This window comes from Aulonocara stuartgranti (assembly GCF_965226115.1).
Source record: "Aulonocara stuartgranti genome assembly, chromosome: 7".
NCBI classification, from domain to species: domain Eukaryota; kingdom Metazoa; phylum Chordata; class Actinopteri; order Cichliformes; family Cichlidae; genus Aulonocara; species Aulonocara stuartgranti.
Window position 1 is genome coordinate 8,086,845 of NC_138945.1, and position 19,663 is coordinate 8,106,507.

Here is a 19,663-nt window from a genome sequence, read left to right on the forward strand (position 1 = left end):
GTAACATTCCAATTATACTCTAATGCTTGATGACTCGAAAATTATGCTGACTGTCACTTGGATCGACTATTTAGGAAAATCAGAGAAAAATGTCATTTGCATAATAATTTGGAACCGCGGTGTAAATGTGCGCCAGAGCTTTGCTTCTTTTGTACATGGTCATTGCAGTCAGGCGAAAGGCTGAGGCACTCAGCCTCATTGGAAGGGGTGGTTTCAGGCGTGTTGCTGTCAGTGGTACAGGCGCAATGGAGGGGGAGAGAGCGCGAGAGAGAAAGCGGGAGGGGGGACGGAGCACGGGTTGCGGCGACATACGTGTGGATGTTGCAGCAGGGTAACGCAGCAATCTACCGAGTAGGGAGGAGGAGGAGGAAAAATCTAAAGATTCTGACCAATAAGGAGCAGCTTTGCCTTTTGCACATGTTCGATGTCGTCACTGAGAAACCACTATCACACTCCCTCGTGTCACGTCCCTAACAGAAAATGGATAAGCACAAGCTGGGAATCCGAACTGATGCGGTAAGATGCAGCTTTTGATTTACGGTATCGCGCTGTCCACTATTATGCACGCAGGAACGTTTGGATCGTCTCCCCCTCGCAAATCTCTGCTTAATTTCACAACACTGCGACGGTAATACGGGCCGAACAACATGCAGACCGTACACCTTGTTCTCGGATCTATGGTCTAATAATTAAACTGCTTGTAATCACTCGAAGCTCGCAGAGCATTGCATGTTCTGAGCATAGATGGGGTATTGGTTCTTTGTATTATTCATTTGGCTACTTTTTTTGTGCTTTCTGCTGGCTGACGATAGGCTAATGTGTTCCCATCATCGAACACTGACATCATCCTCTTAAGGATTCAGGCTCCAGGCAGCAGCAGGAGCTGCAGGATGTGCTGCAGCAATCAGGATAGTAGCCTGCGCAGTATTAGCTACCCCAGCGATCCCATGCGACGTTTATTCACGCTTGATTCACGGCTCTGAGACGAGAGTTCATTTTATTTAAAAAAAAAAATGCTAGTGCTAGCCCTGAGCACTATGTATGCCCTCATACACAGATGTCAAAAATACTGGCAAATGCCTATCATTGCACCCATCAATACCCATCATTGCTTTATTGCCGCCCATATTAATTGGTCCATTATCAAATGGTCAATACAAACTAATAATTTTACCACTGTAGACCAGTAAAGTCAGATTTCTGCTGTAATGCAATAGGGTCGGCATGTGGCCACAGAGAGGCCACATACAGAGGTGTCTAAGAAGAACAATAGACATATTGTGAGGAAACTGCAGCAAAAAACATTGATCCAGCACACTGTCAATCATCTACACACATCATTTGTCTGCCAATGGATGCAGGAAAGTGAGAAGAAAAGGGCATTTGTAGAGGTGAGGAATCAGCTTGCTTGTAATAGTTCAGTTATGGGGCTGACACACAAGATACCAGAGACTGCTCCACCTGGATTGAGAACAAGTAAAGAGATGGAGCCTTCAAGTCTGCTGTACAGTGTGTCTTGGGTTGAACTTTGGTCTTGAAATTTCATATGTTCGTCAAAACAAAACACTTTATACACAATCCAAACAGAGAATGAATGAACCACACATCCAGCTGTCATATAAGTTTGTCCTAGTTACTTTTATTTTGTTTCAGTTTGGGAGGGGATGAAGTTAGATTTTTGCTTTTCATTAGGGCTATGCCATATCATGTTGTCCGTGGACTAAAATTTTACTTGATATAAAAATGTTATATTAGGATGTCATTGCTATTGCCTTTCCCTCGTACATGCAACAACAAGACAAGCTGAGATATGTCTTTTTGTGTGATGATTTAGTATCTAAAAGAGAATCATAACTGAACATGCATATGGTGAAAGCCCTGAAATCTTCTACTATGAATTTTACATGTAATTGATATAGTATTTGGTTTAGCATTATCTTGCTGAAACACACAATTCCTTCCCTGCAAAAGATGTTGTCTGGATACGAGCATACACTAACAGTCAAAAATTTGGACACACCTTTTCATTTAATGTTTTTTCTTTAATTAAATGACTATTTACATTTTAGATTCTCACTGAAGGCATCAAAACTGTGAAGAAGCACATATGGAATTATGTAGTAAACAAAAAAGTGTGAAATAACTTAAAACATGTTTTGTATTTTATATTATTCAAAACAGCCACTCGTTGCATTGATTACTGCTTTGCACACTAACATTCTGTCAATGTCCTTCATGAAATGGTTTTCCAAGATCTTGTTGGCTGTTTTCTGTGGTCCATCACCTCCCAAACCTTCTCGATTAGGTTTAGGTCAGATGACTGTGGAGGTCAGGCCATCTGATGCAGCATTCCATCACTCTCCCTCATGGTCAAATAGCCCTTACACAGGCTGGAGGTGTGTTTGGGATGGGATGGCACGCTGCTGCAGGATGCTGTGGTAGCCATTAGGGCTGCCACGATTTGTCGACTAGTCACGATTACGTCGACTATCAAAATCGTCGACGACTGATTTATTAATAGTCGACGCGTCGTTTGAAACTTTGTACGATCACAAAAGACGCAGGAATAAGTGGCAGGATTTAAGAGTGTAATAACGGACTGAAACAGAAGATGGCAGCATTGCATGTACAAGGATGTCAGCTACCGTTAAACCCCGAAGAAGAAGAAGAAGCAGCTGTGTCCCAGAATTCATAGGGACTCTGCCCAGCGCAGTTTCCAACAATGGCGGCAGCTAGTTAGTTTTAATGTTACTCTTATTATTCTTTCTGGGTCACAAAATAAACGTTTAACATATTTTCAGGCGAGAATGTAGCTGTGTAAACCTCAAATATCTGCTCAGTTTATCAGGACACCACATATTTTCAAAAGCGCTCTGACGTTTTCGGAGACATCTGTTACCCACTAGCTCATTAGCGAGCCGGGGGCTAGGCTCACTAGCGCCGTGAGAACACCGGACTCCCCGCAAATCGTTTTCAAACCCACCGCCGTCTTTCGCTACTCAGGTTAAATATATATGAGTCACTTAGATAACTTAAAATGTTATTGTTTGGCTTTTTTTTTTAGTATTTTATTTGTTCCTGAGTAAATCAGTTTGTCTGAGATTAAAGTTATAGTTTTTACACAGCTGAATAAACGTCAAGCAGACAGCTGATTATCAGAAGTGTGAGATGCTCCAGAATATACTCCAGTGTCCTGTTATATTTTAGATAGCAAGGAGTTTATTAATCTTCACCGAAACAATCTGCAAATTTCATTAAAATTCAATAAACTATCATCTTGTCTTTATTTTTAGTTAGCACAGACCTTAAACACTTAAAGCTGTAAGCTAATGATAGTTATATAAGAGCAGATGCATGCTGGTGCAATAAGCTGTAGTTTTACGTCTAATGGATGATGATCTGATTAGTCGACTAATCGCAAAAATAATCGGTGACTAGTCGACTATCAAAATAATCGTTTGTGGCAGCCCTAGTAGCCATGCTGGTTCAGTGTCCCTTCGGTGTTGAATAAATTCCCCAACAGTGTCACCACCAAAGCACCCCTACACCATCACACCTCATCCTTCATACTTAATGACAGGAACTGTGCATGTAGAGACCAAAGACACAAAGACACTGCGGGTAGAACCAAAGATCTCAAATTTGGACTCATCAGACCAAAGCACAGATTTTCACTGGTCTAATGTCCATTCCTTGTGTTTCTTGGCCCAAACAAATCCCTTCTGCTTGTTGCTTTTCCTTGGTATTGGTTCTTTAGCAAGCATTAAATTATCATGATAAGTGTGTTATTTTAAAAAGATCACTGGGAGATGTTTTCAAAAGATCAAATTTTCCCAGGAACAACGGGCTTATATTTTGAAGCCTGTTACAGTATATAATTTTTTGCTGTTGCTGTAATTTCTTACTGCTGTATAAAGTATATGCCATATTCTCACTGTTATGTTTCCATCTTATTTTTTACCATGAAATATTTCATCTGTTCCCAATGTCATCTTTTGGTCAGATCTGTCCATTTGAATATTTAATATGAAAGTAGTAGTTTTTACTGAACCAAAAACTGTGTTAGGCGTGTTGGCACAACTGAAAAGCTTTGATGAAGGAGTTTCACACACAGCCTCCCATATACTGCTCCTGAACAGAATTCCTGTATCAGTTTAAAAGTCTTCTTACCTTCTTCTGTAGTTATAAGTATTTTGGTATATGTGATATATTTTTTAATACCGCAATAAAAAAAAAATCAAGTACACATGTATAACAACTTCAGTTTTTAATACTGTATTATAATTTAGATTTTCAAGGCTCCCATGCCTCAAACATTTGACAGTACAGAACAAAAAATGTCTAGGTAGTCTAAGTAGCTTGGAAAGAAAAACATCTGGACTTCTTTTAGTTTCTTGAAGATGTTTCACCTCTCATCTGAGAAGCTTCTTCAGTTCTAAGATTGGTGTGGTGGAGTGAGTAGTGGATGTAGAACTGGAACTATGGAAAATGTAGAGATTTAAATCCTACCGTTCATTAGCTCAATCATCATTGAGCTAATGAACGGTAGTTCAATGATGATAGCTCATTGCTTTAAAAGCATCAATATCAGCTCCTCTCTAACAGCATGGTGGGAGTTTCTAAAAATGACTGAGTCTTCATTGATCCCATGGTCTTCGAACACCCATTTGGAACAACCCTGACATACTACAGAACAATGATATGATAAACTTTGCCGATTTGAGTTGTAAACGAATTAAATACTTTGAACAGTTATGAATAATCGAAAAAACAGACTTTATACCGTTTGACAGATTAGCTAAACAATATGGAATTATCAAGAATAGATTTTTAGAATATTAACAAATTAAATCTATAGTAAAAAATAAATTTAAGCCTAATCAAGTCAAATTATAAACACCACCAAGTGTGGTATAATTCCTTAATCTCAAAACCCCTCAAATTACTGTCTAAAATATACAGGACACTCCTAAATAAATGAATCAATATCACTTCCTATTGCGAAATAGGAGGCGGATCTATCAGTCAGCTTGGACAACAGCTTCTGACATGTTCTTCTTCAGACATGTTTAAAAACATTTAATTTGATTAGAAATCACAGTCTACAATATAAAATACTACACAGGGTGCACTATACAGGTCAGCGGATGTTCAGGATGGGTTTTACATCTTCTGCGCACACTGTCAAGACAATACACCTGACAATTATATCCCCGCTCTCTGCTTCTGTCCACTTTTTCAGACATTTTAGCGCAGGATATGCGAAGACTATCAATGTCTGAAATGTAACATTTCAGCCTCCCCTTTGCTTGCTGAGTGACTTAAATGATTTCACTATGGAGATGAACACAGTCCACATGGCTCTCACTGCCTTCTGCAAATCCTAAGCAGACTGTCTGGGGGTTCTCTAGGAGTGGGTTTTTTGGGGGTCTTGACCTGGGGGCTGTAGTGCTGGCTGGGATGGGGCTCTGGTGGCTCTTGGGTGGTGTCTTTATGGTGGCTGCATGCAGCAGGGCTCAGGGAGGTCTATGCTGGCAGACATTGCAGTGCGGGTCCGGGCCAGGCTTGGGGACTTGGGGTTCTGTGGGTGCTTTGTTTCCAAGCTGGTGTTCTGGCTAGCCTGGGGGCCTGGTTCCTGGTTGGTGTATCACCGGAGTTGTGCGTGGGTGCATGCAATGGGGCCTGGCACTGACGCGGGGCCTTTGGTGCATTTGTAGAGCTAGGGCCTCTTTAGATGGCGGGGAGGTTGTTACCATCTTTTGCAGGTGGTTTCTGCTCTTGTGGAATACACTCTGCAGGTGTAGTCTGTGAGTTGACTGAATGTTGGGGTGGGTGTAGTTTTCCTCTGCAGTAGGGTCGAATGGGCTATGTGGGCTCTGTGGGCCATGGTAGTGCTGTTGCTGTGAGCCCCGGTCTCGATGGACCTGAGCTCTCTGCCCTTGGTGGATTTGGGGGAACAGGTGTGCCCATGGGGGTCAACGAGAAGGCTGGCTGCAGGGCGGGGGGTACTTTCCCCCCCACCCCTTTCCTCGCCTCCTCATCGCTAATTTCTTCCCTCTTCTCACACCCCCATTCGCTGTTTGCTCTCTGGGGCAGGGGGCCAGGAGGAGGTCTGGTTGGTGTCTGGGCTGGTGGACTTCCCTGCTGCTGCGGGACCGGGGCAGTCTGCTAGTCTCCACCCCAGAGTAAAGGGAACCATATCCTTGGTCTGGGGTCAGATTGCCCCTCTGGGCATGTTGGTGCCTGGACCTGGGAGCAGAGTGTGTATACTGCGTTCTGTGTGTCTCAATGTTGGGTGAGTATGTGAGTATGTATTTTTACTAGTGCTGTCAAAATTAACGCGTTAACGCAAATTAATCTGCCATCACGGTAAACGCAATTAAAATTTTTAACACAATTGACGCATCTAGAGTGCAGAATTACTCAAAATACCTGAACTGTTTCTGTCAATGCATTTCGAGCAGTTTGTTGACTGATTCTGATTCTTATATAGCGCTTTTCTAATCTCCTGGAGTACTCAAAGCGCTCTATACAACACGCCACATTCATCCGTACACACCCGTTCACACAAGCACTGTTGTCTATGCTTTGTCGGTGCTTTCTAACTAACATACATTCATACGCATTCATACTCCAATGGATGCATTGGAGAGCAGGTGGGGGTTAGTGTCTTGTCCGAGGATTTTTGGTATGGAGGAACAAGGAATCGAACCACCAAGGAACTTTACTATAAATGGAGTCCAAAATGACCCAGACTGGTGTGGCAGTTCCTGAGGTTTTTCCAGGTGGAGCTTTTAGCAACTCCATTGATGATTTTTTTTAAAGTAATGTGGTAGCAATATACACAACAGATAGATTAAAGACACTGCAGTGTGCTGAAAGTTCACAGGCTCTCTGTGACAGTGCCTGTTGAGGTGGTAACCAACAAACCAGAGGTGAATGGAGCCATCTACCTCCTTAAGGCCTTACTTGTTGTAGGGCTGTCTTGGTTGATATCACGTGGAAATCTGGAGCAGAACCTTTTGTTTGGGAAACCAGGGTGGTGATTCCTGTCTTTAAGAAGGGGGATCACCAACAGTGTTCCAACTATAGGGGCATCACACTACTCAGCCTCCCTAAGAAGGTCAATGCCAAGGTACTAGAAAGGAGACTTTGTCCTATTGGAACATCAGCTTCAGTGGTCTTTTTCCTGGTAGTAGAACACTGGACCAGCTCTTTTTCCTCTTGAGGATATTTGAGTCTGCAGAGAGTTCTCCCAACCAGTCTACATGTGCTTTGTGAACCTGAAGGCATAAAACACATCCTTCAGGGTACAGAGTATTTACTACAAGCCATTGTCGTGAGAGCTTGGTCCACATTGCTGGCAATAAGTTGTACTTGTTCCCAACTGGTCTCAGCAGCATTAGTAGTTCAAAACCATGTAATGTTATGCCTGTCTGTTTCAACAGTTGTTTATTCTTTCTGCTTATGACTTGACTGGGTGTTCCTGGAAAACCTCCTGATTACTAGGTGACCTGTTCTACCTACTGAGCTACAGCAGCCCCAATTAAATGATGATTAAATGATGGCTATCCGCTCCCCTAGCACTGTCCCAGGTGAGGATGCTGCCCCATCCTCTTCTGCAGCCGAGGTACAAGTCACCTCCACCTCACCTCTAAGTTTAACCAGCTTAAGTTTAAGAACCCTACCATCATTAGTCTACTTCTTAAACCATGCAAAGATAGATGACTAATGACTACCATCCAGCTACTGCCCAATGTCACACATAAATCTAGACCACAGAATACTTTGCAAAGCCCTTGCAAGAAGATTAAGAAAAAAATCACTCCATTTATAATACACCCTGACTAAACAGGTTTTATCAGGAGCAGATACTCAGCCACTAACACATGCAAACTAATAAATGTAATAGATTATTGCTTACTTTGGAGCTTTGGAAAGTAAGATCAATCTACAAATGGGCACCAGACAGGGCTATCCACTCTGCCACTTCCTTTTTTGTCATTTTCATTGAGTCATTATCAGCAGCAGTCCGACACAAATGTAAATATTAAAAGAAAATACAAACCGTAAGATAAGCTTATATGCTGATGATGTATTATTTGTCCTTGGTAACACACAAACCTATCTTCTGAGGACAATCACATTAATAGAAAAGTATTCATCTATATCAAACTACTCCATCAAATGGAGCAAATCAACAGTTGCCTCTGAATTTTAATTTTTAGAACACCTCCACTGTGTCACTATAGTCAGGTAACATTTAGATATTTAGGTATAATTATTTTTCTCCCAGGGTCTCAGATATGGTACAGTTGAACCATATTCCTCTACTATAAATGGTCTTACATGTTGGAAAACTTTACCTATATTTCTCATGGGAAGAATTTCCACAAATAAGTCTTAAAACTCTACAAAAGCCAAAACACAATGGTGGTGTAGAAATACCAAATTTCCGTTGCATGTTATTCAAGATAGAAACTCTGTTTCATTTCAGAAATTCATCAGCAAAAGTAAGTTTCTTGAATATCAGGAATTGAAATCCATCAAACAGGAAAGATTTAATCCCAATGAACTGAACTTGATTATGAATTATTACATTCCTGTACCTAGGACGGGGCGATATATCAAGTTTTTAAATATATCAATATATTTTTATATGAGATAAGAGATGTGACAATATCGTTTATATCAATATAGTGGAACCGCAAGTTTGCCTCTCTTTCATCCACTTTTGTCTCTGCGCTGCGTTACTCGGCCTCGCCTCTCTCCTTCACTGAACACAACTCCCCCTCCCCCATCGCTTCACCTGCAGGTAACGACAAGATGGACACAGCAGCTATCAAAGAGCAGCTGGTCGGTAAAAAGAAAACATTTGGAGATTACTATTTTAGTGCTGCAGCATTACTCTCGTTAAAATGACGTTAACTCCATAACTGTATTAACGCGGCAAATCTCCGTTAATGAGTTACCGTGGATCGCCCCGTGCATGGGGCTGCACAGTGTCAACGCGTTAGCGTTGCGGTTAGTGGTTACGTCATTAACATGTTGACGCCGTGCAGCTAGCACTACTAGTATTTTCACTATTTACAACAGCGCCATAAAGTGCAAAATGAAGAGGGTGTGAAGAGTGCTGTATCCCAGACCGCGAAGTCTCCCAGCCTCCTGCCCCGAAACAAACTACCTTACAAAACTCGTGTACCGTATTTTTTGAACTATAACCTTACACTAAAATCCTTTCATTTTCTCAAAAATCGACAGTGTGCCTTATGTATGAATTCTGGTTGTGCTTACTGACTGCAAACCGATTTTATGTGGTAGCAATCTGTCAAAAATGCTTTAGTACGACTTTGGTAAGATACGAAGCCGCACCGCTTGATGGATTGTTGGAGCATTATGGCTACCATAGTCTGGAGCCTCACAGAGTAATGCATACCTTCTTCAACGTAATATTACCGTATTGTGTGCGTATAAGGACCACAAATGGCACCTGTAAGAGACACGGTTACGAAGCGGATTTAAAACTCAAGGCTGTCAGTCACGCAGTAGAACTTGGGAACAGAGCAGCTGCGAAATCTGTCTGGCTTTGTTATTATGCTCAGCGTCGGTTAGCTTACATTTTGACTGCACAATTGTGAGCGTTTTGTTATGCACAAAAACAACATCTGGGACACAGCTTTGACTAAGAACTCTCTTTTTGTTCTTACTTTATGGGTTTAAAAAAATTTCGAGATATATATCGTATATCGCCATCCAGCTAAAGAATATCGAGATATGAATTTTAGGCCATATCGCCCAGCCCTACCTGTACCCCCAAATTGTTATCAAAAATATTATTATTAAAATGATGATTCAATTTCCTTTCCAACCACAAAGTGGGAGCGAAGTCTTTCCATCAATCCAGACCAAAACTTCAAGACACAAATATGCTTACACACCTTCAAAATGACTAAAAGCACCAATTTACAACTTATACAATACAAAAGTATACATAGAACACACTACACAGGACAAAGGATGCTCCAACTGTGCCTTACAGACTATGCACACACTGAACAGTGAACACAACAGATAACTATATGCACACAACAGATAACTATATGCATGCTATATGATCTTGTGTTCCTGGTCATATAGGTTCTGGCAGAGAACCGCTGAACAGGACCCATCCATATGAGGACCTATCCATATGAATTAGTGTCTATATCCCAACCCCACGTAGTTGTGTAGCTTAGGTGACGTAAGTGAATTTGCTAGGAAAGTAAATACGTCACATATACATCTTACTTCCTTACACATCACTAATTAAAACTATAATCATGAAAGGATAATAAAAAAAAAACAGATTCTGTATAGCTCAATATAGAATTTTACGTATAGATCTACTGTTATCATCTTGTTTCTTTTATTTATCTCTGGTCCCCACTGATCAAGTACATTACTTTGTTGGTGATAGTTGTCGACTGTAGTGCCCTCTCCCTGCCTGCATTGCAGGTGGCTGGGGGTGGTCTCTAGGGCTATGGGTGTCTAGCGGATTCCTGGGGCCTGGAGGGGCCTGGAGATGGGTGCTGGCCCCAGGCCGGGTGGCTTGCCTCTTCTTTGCAGGTCCAGGAGCTCAACCTGGGGCTCTGATGCGGGGGTCGCAGATTTTCTGGTTAGGCCCCTGGTTCCATAGGGGTGGTCTGCATTCAATTCAATTCAATTCAATTTTATTTATATAGCGCCAAATCACAACATAAGTCGCCTCAAGGTGCTTCATAGATACAGAGAAAAACCCAACAATCATATGACCCCCTATGAGCAAGCACTTTGGCAACAGTGGGAAGGAAAAACTCCCTTTTAACAGGAAGAAACCTCCGGCAGAACCAGGCTCAGGGAGGGGCGGCCATCTGCTGCGACCGGTTGGGGTGAGAGAAGGAAGACAGGATAAAAGACATGCTGTGGAAGAGCGACATAGGTTAATAACAGATATGATTCAATGCAGAGAGGTCTGTTAATACATAGTGAGTGAGAAAGGTGACTGGAAAGGAAAAACTCAATGCATCATGGGAATCCCCCGGCAGCCTATGTCTATTGCAGCATAGCTAAGGGAGGATTCAGGGTCACCTGGTCCAGCCCTAACTATATGCTTTAGCAAAAAGGAAAGTTTTAAGCCTAATCTTAAAAGTAGAGATAGTGTCTGTCTCCCGAATCCAAACTGGAAGCTGGTTCCACAGAAGAGGGGCCTGAAAACTGAAGCAGCGGTGCTCTGGTGTACAGAAGAAGAGAGAATAAGAAAAGTGGGCCCAGGACCCATGCAAGCTGTTTGCATGGGTCCCGGGTTCTTCGTGTTATGGGCAGTGGGTGACCTGCTCATCTTGCATCTGTCCCCTCAGTTTTAATAGCACTCTAGTTCTCATACAGTCATACTCACTATTTAGACCCCATACTGGTTGGCTGGTGATCTGGGGCCAGGCTGGCTGCATTCCAGTGTTGGCTCTGGGAGGGCATGTGTTCATATGCATTTTGGAGGGTCGGGTCGATGTGGATAGATATGTGTCTTTGTGCATTGTGTGTGTGTGTGTGTGTGTGTGTGTGTGTGTGTGTGTGTGTGTGTGTGTGTGTGTGTACAGCTAGGCATTGGGTCTGGGGATTGCTAAGTTTTAGTCAATGTGGGAAATTCGATTGAAGATAACGGGGGCCCCCTCCCTGCTGCCCCCAACTGATTGTTGCCACCCTCAATATCTTATTAGTTAAGTAGTTGCCTAAGTGGCATCTCACTAGCTGCATCAGTGTCAGCAGCAACTCTATTCCAAGTTGTTCACAAGGAAAGTTAATCTTGAAATGGAGAAAAAATTTGATGACCTTTTTCAATTCCATGATTTAGAGCGGTACAATTTTGCTCGACTAAATTTGTAGTACTGATCTTGTTTTGATCTACAACAGTCCTAGAAGGCTGAATAGTTTGCAGAATTTAATATAAATTTTCGTTATTAATGTTTGTACAAAATGTGACTGAAATTCTTTGTTTTTCTCCAGGCAACATCAACATTAAAGCAACTTGATGGAGAAAACTAGAGGAATCCCTTTAAGATGACACGCACAGACCCACCTGACATACTGGTATCAACGGTGCATCAAGACATAAAAGTGATCCCCATTTCTTCACTCTATAAGTCCTTACAATCTTCCAAACAATGTGATAGTATAAATTCCAACACACTGGAGGACGGTAAAAGCAAAGACAATAAGAGACACTGCCGTACCTTTGACTATAAGTCACTGGAGTACCCCAAATCACACAAATATCCTATGGATTCTCCATACAGGAAAGGAGATAGGCAGGCATCCAACCAAGATGTTGCCTGGAATGTGTTGGGCCACCGGCAGAGGTACCGTTTTTCTGCTCCTGACATTTTTAGTCACAGGTTGACTCCTCAGCCAGTGACAACAGATATGGCCAGTGAGGTAATTGTCCCTGAACAAAAACGAAGGACCAGGTCAAAAAGTGCACCTCGAGTCCAGACAACTTTCACTGCCGTGTCTCTTGAAGGATCATCATCTTCAGGAAGGAAGGGCAGAGAGTTCCAAAGGGATTATAGAGACTCCCGTCGGAGACCAGAAGTATCACCACATAGGGAACCCTCCTATGCAGCAACCAGGGCTCATATGCAAGAAGTACATCCCATTAAGTTGCAGCCACAAATGGGTGACAGTAGTCGATATTCTCCTCACTACACTGCTGATAATTTTGAGGATGAAGGTCTGGATAAACCAGCAACTAGCCCTCATGTCAGGTGTCGGGTTGACATCAAGCCTGATGATGCAACATTACATCATTCAGGACGGAAAAATGCCACACCTCAAATGGACATACCCTGGCAGAGACACCACAGTGCAGGGACTAGGAGCCTGACTGTGCCACGTCATTTCTCATATTCTAGAACGCCTACTCCCACTGACTCATTTGTTACAGAAAGTCGACAAAGTTATCAATATTCCCGTAGCATGCCAAGTAGTTATGTACAACCTATGGAGATTTCCTTGCAGAGGATGCCTTCATCAGGTGATTTCTATGGCAGAGAACGCAGAGCTCACTCTAGTCCTAATGTGCCAACTAAGTTCTTTTATGCAGATGACCCAGGGGGATATGTTACTACTGCTCCTCCTCAACCAAGTTCTTACTTTCATGATGAACGTTACACACCTGGACAAGCATATACTCCAAAAGTCCAATTTGTGCAAGATCCAAGAACTCGAATAGTGCATGCTGTAGCTACAAGACCATATTATTCTGAAATGGAGCCCTATTCATACTCTATGAAGACAGGGTATCCCAAACCCTATGCAGCAAATGAACCATGGCCATATATCATACAGACACCTCCAACAAGAATATTTTATGGGGATGATCCAAGGTCTTATCAAATTCAGACTGCTCCACCTAGGTTTTATTATTCCAGTGAGATGTATGCAATGCCACCAGAGCACCATGTCCCAGCTAGGGCATATTACACTGAAGGCAGAAGACATGCTAGAGTAATGCATTCACAAACAGATGACTGGTATGGTTCAGATGCATCTGGTTACACCACCAATCCTCCCTCTCATGCATCTCAAGTCACTCCAACAAGAGTACAACAAGAGCCTGCACTGACTCCGTGGTATACCAACCCATGTGTTGAACCTCAAAGATTTGGTACAGATTCCAAATCTTACTCAAGGTCTTGGGACAATATTCTGAACTCACGTGTGGAAAGAGAACAGCCTCTTCCTGTACAGCGAGGTCAGAGTTATGATGATCTTCTTGACTCCAGAAAGCCCGAGAGATCTGCTGGTGAAAAACCACAACCAGTGGTTGTTAATCTCTCTAGTTCACCAAGACGCTATGCAGCCTTGTCAATGTCTGACAACTCACTGATTGACAAAAGCCCAACAGAGATATCAAAGAGCAGCTCCAGTAAACTCTGGTTTGTCACCCCTGAAATAACAATCACAGATAATGACATTCGATCAAGTAGCCTTAATAAGGCTGAAGGACGATCTGCCAGTTGGGACATTCTTGATACCAGAAGCACAGAGAGTCCAGAAATGATTCATCGGGACTTTGAAAGCTCAGCCAAAGAGAAGACACATGACAATGCTTCACTTCAGCAAAGTCTTGAACAACTTGATGAACTTCTGGCTGATCTTGTGACTGACTATAAGCCACCCAGCAGAAGGGCAAGTGAAGACATTCTGGACCAACTAAAGAAGTTAATTGATGAGGAAGAAGCAGTGTCTTTGTCCAGAAAGAGTTCAAAGACAGGCACAGAAGAAGCAGCTCCTCTGGACAAACAACCCACCTCGATCCGAATGAATCCTGATGCTTTTCGAGATATAGATGGGGCAAGTGATGTAATGAAGAGTGCAGACGAGTGTTCCCCTGATCAGAGCCCAGATGAGGATGATACAATGATGTGCTCTAACAACAAATGCCGGAGGACAGAAACCCTATTCAATGCCTGCCTTTATTTTAAATCCTGCCATAGCTGTTACACCTATTACTGCTCTCGAAATTGTCGCAGGGAGGACTGGGATATTCATAAAGAAAGCTGCCTGTATGGAAGAATTGGTAGCACTTGCCGTCATATCATCAAACACTGTCGGGAGACTGTTGAAGTCCACAAAGCCTTCTCCCGTATTGCCAAAGTTGGCTACCTTTCTCGAGGTAGAGGAGTTCTCTTCCTTGGTTTTCCTAACCCTTTGTCATCTAGTAACTTCTTGCAGTATGGTCTGGATAGTTTACTTATGTCTCCTACATATTTGTCCCTTCGAGAGCTTGAAAGCTTCAAAGACAACCTAGGGGAGTACTGTAAAGAACTGCAGGAAGCTGGTAAAGAGTATGACCCAAACGAATGTTTCATCTTAAATGTATCCATTGCTGTAGGTGAGCAGTTGCCTGAAGGGCCATCACCAAGGAACCAAGCTCCAACTGTCAGAAAATATGCAAAAGTAGCATTGGCTTCGTTTAGCCCAGAGAGAAAGGTTCACAAGCAAGAGAGTGACATGGAAACACTGATCCTTACTCCACCCCCAGGAACAGCAGATCTCGACAAAGAGGGAGAAGAAGGCCGGAAGGCCAGAGAAATTTGTTTCATTAATATACAACGAGAGTTAAGGATTCGAGGGGTTTTCTTGCGCCACGAATACCCACAAGTGTATCAGCAGCTCTGTGAGTTTGTGGAAAGTAACAGAAGATTCACTCCTACTACAATCTATCCTATTGATAAGAGGACTGGTAAACAGTTTATGTGCATGATTATGGCTGCTTCAGAGCCCAGGACGTTGGATTGGATAGGCACCCCACATCTCCTTGATGACATTATTTAAGTGCACCTTTAGTTGTAAATATATATGTATAGAAATACATATATATTGTTATACATATTTATATATCCACTCAATAACAAAACATTTGTAGATAACTATTTTGTTATCAAAATAATATATATATTCATGTTTACTTCGTCAGTATTAATCTTTATCAGAATACTTCCTGTCAGGTGCAGAATGAGTAAAATACATTTTTTTACATTTTTTTAACATACCTTTTATCAGCCACACTTAATTTAAATAAAATTTAATTATTAGTACGCTGATCATTTATGATACATTTTCTTTTGCTAAGGTGTGCACAAAGGAAAATTCTGGTGTTTTCATTTTATTTAAATTAACAAGTTCTGTATATTCTTTGAATTATAGCCTCTTTAAATGATTGTCCGTTTCTGTGAGTGAATACCATGCTGAAAAAATGAAATTTATTTATAATTTTCGTAACTATATAACTTTCCTATGCAAGGTTATTTCACGAATTAACTACAGAAATTGTAGTTTCTCTTATTATATTATATTATATTATATTATTTTATATTATATTATATGTAAAAAAAATAGCTGCAACTGAGCTAAAATATAAAAAATTTTAATGGAAGCATAAATACTCATAATAAGACAACTCTGAAGTGAGATTTAAAACAAAAACTGATGTATGTATGCTGCTTTGGTAGGAATACTACACTTACAAAAACACTATTTTCCTCTTTCCCGAGACAGTACTTTGGAGAGTGGCTCAATTCAGTAGTTGTTCATGGGTGCTTTGCAAAATCAGCTGAGCAGTATTGGGCTTGAGTTACATTTTAATGGATATTGGAATGGTGCCAGCTATCAGCCACACTGTGTGTTGGCCTGTACTGTTTAGTTTTAAGCACTGTGAATAGTGAGTGTTATCTACTACAACAAAAATAAGCAAACAAAACCATGCACATACAAAATGGTCTGATATCGATAAATTATGTATTTTTTAGATATATTAATAAATGAAACTATATGAGTAAACAGCAGGAGCAGGTTGTTGTTCTTAGAGCAAGGTGAGCCAGAGTAGTAGCTATATGGTACATACATGTTTAAAGGAGACATTAGCTGTGTATTTGTGCTGCACTAGTTTTAATTCATCTGTGTCTTACACCCTCCTATTTTGGTTTTAGCAAACTGGAATCATTACATATTACTCATTGTTTTCAGAAGTTTTAGAAATATTTCTTAATGAAACCATTTCACATAGAAAGTGGCTTGTGCACTGATTGCTAGGTTGAGCGAATGGCTCAAAATTTGTGCTGTGCTGTGCTTGGGTCTGTACTACAAAATTATTATTTTGCAACCACTTGTGATCTTTATGTGTAATGTGTAACCTTTCCCCATCATTCTGTGTTTTCTTTTGGTTGTACAAATTTCCATTACACCGCATGCAGAAGTGCTCCACAGCTGCCACGCTTGCACTGCATTTTTCTTGACGCAATGGTAATCTGTTCTTGCACGATGCAAGCTATAGAAAAGAATGCGTTCCAGAGCGCAAAGGTGCTACTGTCACCTGGTGTGTGAAAGACACTTCAACCATGTTGGTTCATTATTTGTAAGCGTAGAACATTTCTCGACTTTGCTTTTGTAGTATCTAAATCTCAAATGCCTGCCAGCACAGTGATTACATTTTTAAATCAGTTTTAAAGAATCAGTCATGTGTTGCAGCAATTTGAAAATTGTTCAGCCAAGCCCTTTTTTGACCTGTGTATTTGAAAAAGTCATGACTCTGTCAGTTAGCTAGTGCTCAAAAGTCAGCCCAACCTTTAATCATTCCTTGACATTTCAGTTTTTCCCTTGTGATATCACCTTTCCTTACATTTTGTAATACAAAGTACAATGAAACTTGAAGCACATATATTCGAAAGTCAATTTTATTTATAGGATGTGCTGTATAGATTCAGTAAAAAGTTGCTGGCTGCATGTGATTCTGTTTTCTATGCCCTGATATCATTTTAAAATGACATAAATGATAGTAACTTGCTTGATGAATGGATTTGTCAAAACTAGCCTAAGAAAAATAGGAATTTCCCATTTTTGTCATTTAAGTTAAAATAATATATTAAAGCAATGAAGAAGAGACCTCACTAAAAAGTCTAGAAAACTCTGTAGTCTTGTATTTTTTATACTTTCAATGTGAGTGTCTGAGTGTGTCAATTTATAAATCATATATAATAAATGGAATGGGAACTGCTGTCTAGCTGTTCATGTGATTATTATAATATTGTTTTAGATTCCCAGTAAAGCACCTTGTAACAGATTTGTGTCTTAAAAAGTGCTATATAAATAAATTTCACTTACTTACCTGCTATGTTTAGCAAGGTCAGACTGTCAAGTTCTTAATTTTTCTTCAAAAGAGGGATACATATACATACACAATACTGTGCAAAAGTCTTGACCCCTTGTCACTTCATATTTTTCTTCCAAGAAGGCGTCAAAAAAAATCTACTAGTTGATCAATCTGAATGGTCTCAGTGGGAAAGGTGGCTGCCAAGAAGCCATTCTTAAAGAAGGGAAACAGGGAGAAATTTCTGGTGTAAGAACTGAACTGAAAATCAGAGGCAACAGGTCTGATTAGAGTGATGCATCCAAATTTGATATCTTTTGCTCCAATCATCCTCAGAGTGGACGTCCCAGCAACTGCACCCTGTCAGATCATGCAAAACTCAGAAAAAAACAGGATGTCTAATTAGCAATTAGCTTTCTTTCTTTTTTTTAAGAGTTAATCTACGTTCCTCCCTACAATACAGCAGTGCAAAATTCTGAAACCAAGCCCCATTTTTTATATTTAGCTGGGAAAATAGGAAATGGGTGCAGTAATTTTTTGAAACCGGCAAACATACATGTAAATACAATATAAAAGCCAAACTCTTTATTCTTCAACAAAGCCTGGAGTGTCTTAGGTGAGCTCTTGTAATGTCTTTCATTTTTTTTCAGGATTCTTTCGCCAGACTTCTTGAAGGCACTCCAAAGCGCTTCTTTGGCTTCTGGCTCTCTGGCGTTTTTTATTTTTTTATTTATTTATTTTTAATAATATCCTGTCCTGTCTGACAGCTTTTGCAATCAGAATATAGAAACAAATACAAATGCACACACTTTTTCGTTGTTATGTTTCAACGTTATGTTAACCTTAACGCATTAACGCTGATTAATCTGTCATCACCATTGACACAGTTAAAATTTTTAACTAAATTAACCCATCTGGAGTGCAGAATGACTCAAAATCTCTGAAATGTCTCTGTCAACGGGCAGTTTGTCCAAAGTTTGTCCATTCTGCGCTGCAGATTGGTTAAATACGTTAAAAATTTTAATTGACTTAATTGTGATGACGCATTAGCGCGTTAACGTTGATAGCTCTAGTTTCAATATGGTCTATTTCTCTACCCAGGTATGCTTCTAGTGCATTCACACTGTGGTTGGGATCACTGTCATGCTGAAAAATGTCAATCAAATACTTTCCAGATCATATTGCATGGTGGATTAAAATCTAACAGGACCTTTCTATGTTCATAATTGATTACCTTTGATAAGACCCCCAACACCACTGGCTAAAAATGCAGACCAACTATGACAGAGCTTTCATCTACTGTGTTCTACAGATCATTGTGTATCCTCATTATTGTCATACATACCAACAATGATTTGGAACAAAAGATCAAATGTGAACTCCTTACTCCATACAATCTGTTGCCACTGGTCTTCAGTCTATTTCTTGTGTAATTTGGCATAACACAGCCTTTTCTCTCCCCATTTCCCTTCTGGACAGCTACTCCTTCACTGAGACGATTTCAAGTTTTATCAAGCAGTAGATGCATCAACTAGCCCCATCTCAGGTCTTTATTGGGTTATTTTCTCTTTCTTAAGGAGATGATTTTCATACTCTGTTCATCTGCTGTAGATCATAGGCCTGCCACTTCTTTTGTGCCCAAAATAATGAGATTATAAAAGAGATCTCGACTGGCTTGGAAATGCATTGACGGCACAGCTGAAGCCAAATGGTGAATATCACAGGTGGGGAGAGGGAGCTCTGGATATTGCTGCTTAAACTGCTGCCACTGGATAAGTGGCAGAAATGGATGGATGAATAGACTTCTGAAGCTTTTTCTCCATTTTCATTTTTAAGTAAAGAGAATTTCTGAAATCTCCACAACAAAAAACGAAGCAATACATTGCGTTACTTATACTTGTTAGCTTAGTGCTTTCCCCTCCTCTTTCTGATTTCTTTTCTTTGTTTTGTATTGTCTTTCGGAACCTCTCCCTGATGAAACCTCAGATGATAAAGAAAAGA

At 40.8% G+C, this 19,663-nt stretch overlaps 1 protein-coding gene across 3 annotated transcripts; it reads left to right on the forward strand.

Annotated features, from left to right (window-relative positions):
• The first annotated feature begins 274 nt into the window (after nucleotides 1-274).
• Nucleotides 275-17,684, forward strand: ajm1 (apical junction component 1 homolog). Of its 3 annotated transcripts, none has more exons than XM_082541995.1 (2): nucleotides 275-516; nucleotides 12,019-17,684. In XM_082541995.1, exon 2 carries the CDS (start codon nucleotides 12,073-12,075, stop codon nucleotides 15,349-15,351), a length of 3,279 nt encoding a protein of 1,092 aa, XP_082398121.1. In that variant the 5' UTR covers nucleotides 275-516; nucleotides 12,019-12,072; the 3' UTR covers nucleotides 15,352-17,684. The 3 variants fall into 3 exon arrangements, with proteins under 3 accessions (XP_082398121.1, XP_082398122.1, XP_082398123.1); XM_082541996.1 differs by lacking the exon at nucleotides 275-516 and adding an exon at nucleotides 4,881-6,295; XM_082541997.1 differs by lacking the exon at nucleotides 275-516 and adding an exon at nucleotides 8,827-8,856.
• The last annotated feature ends 1,979 nt before the right edge of the window (nucleotides 17,685-19,663 follow it).

Excerpts from the sequence above, each read along its gene's own strand:
- ajm1 (XM_082541995.1), top strand. The coding sequence starts at position 12,073 with ATGACACGCACAGACCCACCTGACATACTGGTATCAACGGTGCATCAA.